Below are 9389 nucleotides of genomic sequence, written 5' to 3' on the forward strand. Positions count from 1 at the left end.
CGCAATAAAAAAAAGGATGATGCGAGAAGTACTTCTTGAGTTGGAGAAGTTATTTTTTTTTTAACTTATCAAATTGGGGAAAAAAAATAACTTTAAAAATGGAAATTTCTTTCAGAAGTAAATTTTTTTACCAAATGGATTTTTGTTTCAAAAGTTATATTATCAAACGGATTTCTACTCCAGAAGTACTTACGGAGCAGAAATCCACTTACGTAAGTGTTGTCATGCGCATCCTTAATTATTCAATTTTACTAAAATTCAAACATCAATATAAGAAATATGATTATAAGATAATATTTTTATCTATCGTCAAATTGACGGCACGATGTGAGTCATAAAAAAATAAATAATAAATAATTACAAATTATTGTTGGATCCACTCGTTTAGAAATTTGTGATTCATAATTGTTCTTACGGTATTACGCTAGTAAAGTCCGAGAATTTTGCGAGAAGGGAACTCCCAAATACGTGCGTGAACTCATGAGACGGAGAACCTTCCAACAACTTAGAAGTGGAGGGAACAGTAAAAATCTGCAAATGGCCGCCATTGACTCCGCCAAGACTTTTGCCAAAAGAGAAAAAAAGAGAGAATGAAGTCTTTTTCCCGAGCTCTTTTTCATTGGACCTTCCTTCACAAGTTGCCTCTGGGAGAGAGAGATACATCATCGGAAGCCCACGCGTTCTTCGTTACCGGGCTCTTCACATTCCACTCGGTACGCACAGAGACGCGCGCGCCTTTGTCTCTGGTCGAGCTCTCGACCGGCGTGTGGGAATCAGCAGTGCGCGATCACGGTCCGAGCTCGAAGCGGCTCAGCCACGACGATGACGAGCAGGGACGTGGGGTCGCCGTCGTCGGGAGCGGTCTTGGGGAACGTGTACGTCGCGGTGGGGAGCGATGCCGCGGAGAGCGAGACGACTCTCTTGTGGGCACTTCAAAACTTCGGAGGGGAGTTCAAATATTGCGTCCTGCATGTCCGTCAGCCTGGTAATTTCTGTGTCCCGTGAGCTGAAAAAGATGCTTCCTTTGGAAAATTTTACTTTCGTCTCTGTTTCTGTTGTTGGGTCTCTTCTGGGTGAGTGGAAATTGCGGGGTTCTGTGAATAGCGGCAAAGTTCAGGTGTCGTGGATGAAATAAATTTACAGGGCAAGTATTGGTCAATTTTGCATTAGCTGGTGACCTTGACCCCCGAGCTTTTGTTCCTTTCTATTTACATTATTGACGACACGAAACTGTCAAGTCAATTTCATTCTCGGAATGCGTATTGCTTGAATAAGTACTCGCTACACATAACAGCATTTGGAGATATGTAGGAGTTGGAGACTGCTGGAATATGGACTCTATTGTAGCATACTTGGGCTGCACTTGATCTTTTTGTGAATATAACTTTCTTGCTTACTTAGCAACAGAAAAAAACAGAGTAATGGGATAGTAGATATGGATATGGCAGTTTGGAGGTTGATCTCTCTGCACTTTCTCGTGGCAGATGTCTGCTGGTTGCAGGGATAATCTTGCACTGTGGAAGAATTTTGTTCAAGTCTCTTGCATATAATAGTGACTGCAGGTTTTTTATTATATGCGCACACTATTAGACCTCATTAAAAAAGATGGGTGGTCATACAATTTTGAATGTGACGATAACAGATGGCATCATGTTACTCTTCATCTCAAATGCGGTCTTTTTGGCGCGCTATCAAAATGATTCATGAGATAAATATGCTTTGCTCTATGCCTAGACTGACCACCTATCGCTCTCTTTAAGAAAACGAGAATGGCTTTTTCATTGTGATTTGCATTGCTAGTAGTTTTTCTAGTTAGTACCTCTTTCCTTCTGCGGCAATTATTCAACAGAATTTTTTCTTTGTTTGCAATTGGTGAAATCTCCTCCAGAATTTGCAATGCAGACTGTAAATGAGATTCTGGATGTGTACGTTCAGATGTGTAACCAAGCAAAGGTTCGTTTCTTCCAGTTCATGTGTTTGTTGATCGATTTATAAGAATAGATTAATCTTTCGCTACATTTGAAAGAAGACGGTTGCTTTCAGGAAGCAATTATGTGTAGTGTTTTCTTTTGGTTTGCAAGAAAGTTGAAAAGGAGGGATAAGTGCACCAGAAATCCAAAAGCTTGTCCCAAAAGTGAAATTGAAAATTTTCAAATGGTGCAATCAAGTTCTAAAATTTATCAAATTGGTGCAATCAAGTCGTCTGTTTAATCTGTTCAATTTAGTTTATGAAAAATGTTGACGTGGCTTTTTTTTTGGTTACTTTCCGTGACGCCCATCAAGCGCCACATCAGAAAATTCTTGAAAATTTAAAAGATAAATGATAAAAAGGATAAGAAATTTAAAAAAAAAAGAAAGGAGGTAAAAGATAAAAGAAACAGATTCCAAAGATCTTTCATCCCTTGTATACTACAAAGGATAGAGCATTTTGATGAAGGCCAAGGTTTCAACCATAGCAGCTATAGAACCCCACATTGTCCTCGCAAACTAGAAAGCCATGATTATCTCTACAAAGAACTCCAGTGGCACCTAGGAAGATTCGCCCAAGACAAGCCCCATCAATATTCACCTTTAAAATGTTAATCAGTGGACCTATCTGTAAGCAAAATTCGATTCTCTTACCGAGTACAATTTCCGTTGGGACTGACGGGGCTCAAACCCGCAGCTTCCGCCTTGACAGGGCGGGGCTCAAACCAATTGAACTTCAATCCTCAGTAAGTAAAAGTGTAGAGTATCAGCTGTCTGCCTAAACTAGAGGCAGTTATAGATGCTGTCTTTCCGAAAAACCATCCCTCTGTCTCTAAGTCTTTAGACATACCATAACACTGCAATGACTAAATCAACAAATGTTGAATCATCTTTGCTTTTCTGATCTCCACCACCCTGCTAGTTAATGGGTGACCCTCACCAGTGAAGCCGAGGACGGCGCAGCTGGGGCTAAAACTTTAGGCCATATAAATACAAAAGATTTTTTCCCACTTTCTTGAAGATTATTTTTCTTCCTGTTTTATCATATTGTCATATGATTTCTATTTCTCAGGGAAAGAGTTTGAATGGTTTGAGAATGAACTTGGGTTGCATTAAGCCTTTTTTACTTTTAATTGCACTTAATTAAGGTTTGAGAAAAGAAAAGGTAAAATTAGGAGAGAACTAACGGTCACGTAGTAAAGAGAAATAGGTGACCTTAGCTTTTTCCGTTAGCCAAATCAGATAGAGTTAACAGAGGGACTTCATTGCATCAATTTGACAAGTTTTAAGACTTGATGGCATTATATGAAAGTTTTATGACTCAATTGCACTTTTGTAACAAGTGTTTGTACTTCCAGTTGACTTATCCCCAAGGAAAGAAAATAGTAAACTCTCACTCTATTGAGTTATATGAAAGATGAGACGGTTTCTTTTGATCTTGAAATGATTGTCTTGAGTGGGGGACCCCATTACCATTGGTTCCTTTTGGGTTTAGAAAATTCAAATTAGTGAGGTGGAGTGATTTCTGTTGGCGCTCTCTGTAGATCAGAACTTTTTGATATTGAGAAGGTTAGCAGTCATATCTAATTGAAAATTGTGAACAATTATATATTGACAAATCCTGATGAGAGTCCATCATTGGAAAGTTTCTGAAAAAAATCTTTGCCTAGAATATTTTCCTTCCAGATTGTCATTGCGTATGATGCCATCATGAAAGGAATATTGAGAAGAATACAATCAAACCATCGGAAACATCATTTTTGTTACTTAGTCCTGATTCTTGTAACTTGTGCTTCCCAAATGCTGCTTCCTTTGCCAGGTTTCTTCGATGAAAATATATGCTGAGATGCAGGATGTAGGACAAGGGATTGTCGAACTTATCGAGCAGCATTGCATCGGGAAGCTCGTTATGGGTGCAGCAGCGAATTGTCACTATATTGAGTAATAACTTATGGTCTATCTTTATTCGCAATAGTGGACTGATTAATAATGCTCATTGAATTATGGACTTAATGGGGGGTTTTGTTTTGGGATGCAATGTTTTCTTCACTTGACTGTTGTCACTGATGCTGTAACGCGTGCACAATCTTGGACAATGCTACATAGGTTCTCCTATTCTGCTAAATGAGTCAGTGAATGAGCAGAAACCATTGCATTGAAAATTGTGACCACCCCTAAATTCATAATGACAAATATGGCTAACAAAGTGGCCAGAAAGAGATCTATTTATGAGTTCTTTTACCCATTGAGTGGATAGTTTGGCTTGTTGTTTGTTTATTGATCCTTTTTCTTGCTACTGCTTGTGGTAAAAGTCTGCCTATTTTAGATGATCGCTACTTAGCTCAAGCTCTTGTGTTACTTGATGTAATTATGGAGTTGACAGCAAAAAGTTTTACTGAGATGAATGCTGTATTGTCACTCGTTTATTGACATAAATATTGAACCTGTAGGGGCATGGCACAGCTTAAATCTACAAAAGCAATGTTTGTGAACGAGCATGCTCATCCATCCTGTGAAATTTGGTTTATCTGCAGAGGGAATCCAGTTTACTTGAGGTATGCATACCATGCTGAACTTTAACTGCCACACATTTAGATATCTTGTAGAGTTGAGCAGTCAAGCTGTTCCCATTTTCTTTCAACACATTTGGTTGCGGTGCTTTATTATTAATCTTTTGACATAATGTCCAACATGGTATCAGAAATTGGGTTTTCGAGCCCCATTTCCAGTCCAATTGGCTTATGGGGATGAATTCAGGGCTTAGAATCCATCTGTGTTCTTGGGTGGGCTAAGATCGATTTCATGTTATTGACCAAACATCATGAGTTTTAAGTTTTTTCCAGAAGAAACTTATGAGTCGACTTGGTAAATAAATTTAGCACCTGGCTCTAAGTAAGGCTTCCCCATGTAGGATTATTATATTAGAGATAGTTGCTTGAGTTTATTCTACAAATTCTGACTGACTCAAAGTGAATATGTTATGAAGCTAATGCAAATTGCCAAACCTGAATGTCAGGGAAAGTAGGTCAGGCACCTCTTATTCGGATATTGTGACATCATCACAACCAGTGAGCTCCCATGTTCAATCTGGACAGAGTACTCCAGGTTCAGATAATTCTGCATCTGACTCTAGCGAAGTTGTAGATAATCTAGGCTTGGTTCAGTTTGACGGTATTGAAAGGAGCGACCATAGCTCAGAAACAAATCAGGTGCCTGCTGTTCATCAGCCTCCATCTAGTGCAGCCGTAAGGAAAAAAAAACCCTCTACTCTTTTATTCGGCTATTCTTCTATTCAGGTTAATTAGCTGGTTTCATAAGTGGCGTAACCCAAATATATTTATTTCCCAACAGGAAAGAAGTAACAGTGGGAAACTCTGTGAACAACTTGACAGAGCAATGTCAGAGGTCACAAAGGCAAAAACGGAGGCACTTGAAGAGTTGATTTGCCGTCATAAAGCTGAAAAAGCTGCAATTGAGGCTAAGCGCAAAGTAAACTTCTTGATATGAAATCTGGGGATGATTCCTATGTTTAAACATGTTAACACAACTAGGCACCGTGAGTTCTTTTAATGTCTTTTTCAATTTCGTGGCTGGTGCTTGCCATGGCTATGTCATAAATAGGGAGCAGTATATATGCGTGAAAATCTGGGAGTTTTTCCTAAGGGTGAGTAAATCGGACCACCTGAACCGAGACCGCCGGGACCGGACCGGGACCGCCCGGACCGGACCAGGACTGGCGGTCCGGTTCCCTGTTCTAGGGGCATAAAACCGGACCGGACCGGGAACCGGACCGCTGCCCTCTAGATGCCAATGACATTGCTCTAGCCATGAAATTTCTGGATGCTCTTCACCACCAATTCATTACCGGTCCATGTTCTTCTTTAGATCAAAATCCATGTTATATGGCTTCGCCTTGGGATAAAGTTATCACTTGGCAAAATTGATCTTGTACAGGAAAAGTTGGCGTTACTCAACCAAGTGGAAGCAGCAAAACCTGAGCTCGAGGTTGAGAAGTTGAAGTGCAGATCGAGAGACATAAACTAATGACGAAAGGTGCCATATTAGGTTGAAGTTGAACAAACATCTAAGTGTGGAATTTTGATGGTTGATGCATCAGTAGCTGAGAATATAAATCGGTTTATGAGCGATCTGACATTGATAGCTGAATGAACTCACAGAAGAGATAGTTTCACATGACGGTGGTTTTCAAGAGAGAAGCTTCATGTTACTAGTTCCTTAGAATCGCCTGGAAACCGGACCGGACCGGACCGACGGTCCGGTCCCCGGTTCCAAAAAATGGGAACTGGGACTACCGGTCCGGTTTTCGGTTCTTGAAGGGAACCGGACCGGACCGAGAACCGATCACCCCTAGTTTTTCCTAGTGCATGGGATAGTGAATTTTAGTTTTATTGTTACTGTCAGTCCAAGTGTGGATTGGGAAACCTTGAATCTGGATTACGGAGTGCAGAATGTTGGACAATGAATTAAACTCATTTGGCAGATTAATTAACCTTTCGATTCCTTTCAGTTGGAACTTTAAAAGCAGCATTATCATTATTTCCACCATTTGAGCGGAGTTATCCTTTATGCTGATTCTTTTTTGTCAAGGATTAATTTATATGGTTTGAAGTTATTGAAGCATCAACTTCGTTCTCAACAATCTTATAACTTGCACAAAATTTTTGAATGCAGTATTGGAAGTGTTACTTATTTTCTTGAATTTTTCCAATGTCACTGCCTATTTACAGGTTGCTGCACTTGAAAACTTACATGCCGAGGAGTTAAGTCGGAGGATTAATCTTGAGGAGATGCTAGAGAAAGAAAGGGAGAGACGCGAAATGATCGAGAATGAGAAAAATGACTTACAAATGCTGTTCGAAAATGCACTTAAAGCTAATGAGGAGCTCTCAGCAAACCAAGCAAGTGAACCCTCAAGTTCGAACCGGCAGGACCAGGAAATCATTACCAAGTTTTCTTTCTCAGAAATTCAGGAAGCTACAGAAAATTTCGATCCCTCCTCAAAAATAGAGGAAGGGGATTACGGTAGCACTTATGAAGGTTTTCTTCGTCATACCCGAGTGGCCATAAAGATGGTGTGTTCTGATAGCTCGCAGGGCCCATCACAGTATCATCAGGAGGTGAGGTAGTCGTAGTTTAATTGTATCTCCTCAATAATTGAATCCCCGCTACTTTGATTGAGATTATCTCTGGATGATGGTGCTAAAAGGCTGTCTAAGAAATCGTGGAAGGCCACCTCGTACGTAGCAAGGACTGCGCATATGCATGCCTTTGCGACTGCTTGAAACTTTTTGAAACATGTGACCTAAGTTGTAAATTTGCTAGGACATTTGCGTTTTGTTGTTTTATTCAAGCAGAAGTGGAATTGATTAAAGATCAGGTGAATGTGACTCACATTTCTATTGCTCAGGCTTTCTCAATTTTCTGTTTTATTTACTGAGATATTGAAGTAAGGCACTCATGTCATTCTGGGCTGCTGTTTCAGGTTCACATTGCGAGCATGTTGAGGCATCCAAATTTGGTCAGCCTCATTGGGGTTTGCCCGGAAGCTTGGGCTCTCATCTACGAGTATCTCCCAAATGGTAACCTCGAAGACCGGCTAAGCTGTAGAGATAACGCTGCGCCCCTATCATGGCAAACAAGGATACAGATATGTAGAGATACATGTGCTGCACTTATTTTTTTGCACTCCTTTGAACCTCATGGTATATCTCATGGTGATCTGACACCTCGAAACATCCTTCTCGACGCCAACTTTGCGGCTAAACTGAGCGACTTTGGATCACATGATACACCTTTTAGTTCCTGTACAACAGGAGACTTTTCTGCTGAGTTGGATATTTATTCATTTGGGGTTGTACTATTGCGGTTACTTACTGGTCAAGCAGCATTGAATTTGGACGAGATTGTGCAAAATTCGTTGGACGAAGATGAGTTAGATGCTGTGTTGGATCAAACAGCAGGGCAATGGCCACTTGAGCAGGTCAAAGACCTGGCACGCCTAGCTTTGAGTTGCTGTGAGATAGATGTTAGCAACCGACCAGATCTTCGGTCAGAGGTGTGGCCACTGCTTGAACAAATCCAAACACTATGTGCACAAGCGTCGTCAACCGATCATTCTTCTCCTGAAGAGCCTACTCGGCAATCCTCGTCATCTGATCATTCTCCTGGCGAAGAGCATGCCCAGCCTCCTTCGTATTTCTTTTGTCCGATAAAACATGTGAGTTATTACTTTCATTCTGAACTAGTCATTTGACAATGCCCATCTTCATATGCTGAACGCAGCTGGAAAGTATGGGCTTGCCTATCTTACAGGGGAATGTGCGACGGAACTCGTCGTACCAGTTCAGTTTCTGATACATCAGTAACAGAACTTGTCCTGGCACCTTGTGATCCAATTCATACATAGTGGCACTGTTTCAACATGGCCACTCTGCCTGTCTCGAATTCTTAAAACAGACTTTTAAGTCGACAATGCCTTTTGCAGGAGCTTATGGATGACCCTCTTGTGGCAGCGGATGGCTATACGTACGAAGCGGAAGCGATAAGGGAGTGGCTGAACGGCCACAGCACTTCGCCCATGACAAATCTTCGGCTCGAGAACTTAAATCTCGTGTCGAATAGGATTGTTCGGTCAGCTATTCAAGAATGGGTTCAGAGCAATGGAAGCTAATGTGGTCTGTCAAACAGCAAAATCTCTGTACAGTTGTGCTGCTCCGGTGGGCTTTTGTCGTACTTATAACACATTGCGGGAGCAGGAGTGACATACGTAAGACCATACGCGCGAGTAAAAACTTTCATGGCCCTGTTTGTTTACCCTTAGAAAAAAAAGCAGAAGGTAATGTTATTTCACTTTTCTGTTGAAATTTGAAATATCATTTAAAATTCCAAAAATCACGAGATGAATTTTAATTGTGCGCTGCTCTATGTGTTGATATTTGAATATTATGGATCGAGGGGCTTCGGATTTCGACAAAGCCATCGAACTCTACGAAACCTTACGATAGGATACGTGCAATGCGATTGCATGAGACCCAGCAAATTGGCGTTGTCGATGTTTTGTCATGTGGCAGAGCGCAGCATGAGGCTTGACAAATGGGATTGGCTTGTCGTCCTCAATATCGATATCATCAATAAGAAAATCTTTAGGCTTGTTATCAAGCAACTTATACGGAAATATTATAATGGAAGGAACGTAGAAGTTTGTTTCTATATCTTTTTTATGAAATGGATTGAATCGGTATAAGATGGACATCTGAACCAACAATTCTCCTTTTTTTTTTAATCATCAATCGTTGGTTTGCCACGTGGCATTTGAGCTGGCGTGGATGACATTGTTCTGTTTTTTCTTTTTTAAATCTCCCCTTTCCTTAACCTTTTGTGATTAACTAATTCAGAACTAT

At 40.7% G+C, this 9389-nt stretch overlaps 1 protein-coding gene across 1 annotated transcript; it reads left to right on the forward strand.

Annotated features, from left to right (window-relative positions):
* Nucleotides 1-634: 634 nt before the first annotated feature.
* LOC115748528 (U-box domain-containing protein 33-like) lies at nt 635-8894 on the forward strand. The gene is made up of 9 exons (XM_048285038.1): nt 635-985; nt 1889-1953; nt 3788-3909; nt 4419-4523; nt 4985-5213; nt 5320-5457; nt 6717-7106; nt 7472-8206; nt 8474-8894. The coding sequence occupies exons 1-9, from the start codon at nt 823-825 to the stop codon at nt 8657-8659; spliced, it is 2133 nt and encodes a 710-aa protein (XP_048140995.1). The 5' UTR covers nt 635-822; the 3' UTR covers nt 8660-8894.
* Nucleotides 8895-9389: the final 495 nt, after the last annotated feature.

This window comes from Rhodamnia argentea, chromosome 9 (genome assembly GCF_020921035.1).
Source record: "Rhodamnia argentea isolate NSW1041297 chromosome 9, ASM2092103v1, whole genome shotgun sequence".
Classification (NCBI taxonomy): domain Eukaryota; kingdom Viridiplantae; phylum Streptophyta; class Magnoliopsida; order Myrtales; family Myrtaceae; genus Rhodamnia; species Rhodamnia argentea.

Excerpts from the sequence above, each read along its gene's own strand:
- LOC115748528 (XM_048285038.1), top strand. The coding sequence starts at position 823 with ATGACGAGCAGGGACGTGGGGTCGCCGTCGTCGGGAGCGGTCTTGGGG. Across the intron at positions 4,524-4,984 it reads GGGAATCCAGTTTACTTGAG|GGAAAGTAGGTCAGGCACCT; the intron begins GTATGCATACCA and ends CCTGAATGTCAG. Across the intron at positions 7,107-7,471 it reads CATCACAGTATCATCAGGAG|GTTCACATTGCGAGCATGTT; the intron begins GTGAGGTAGTCG and ends CTGCTGTTTCAG.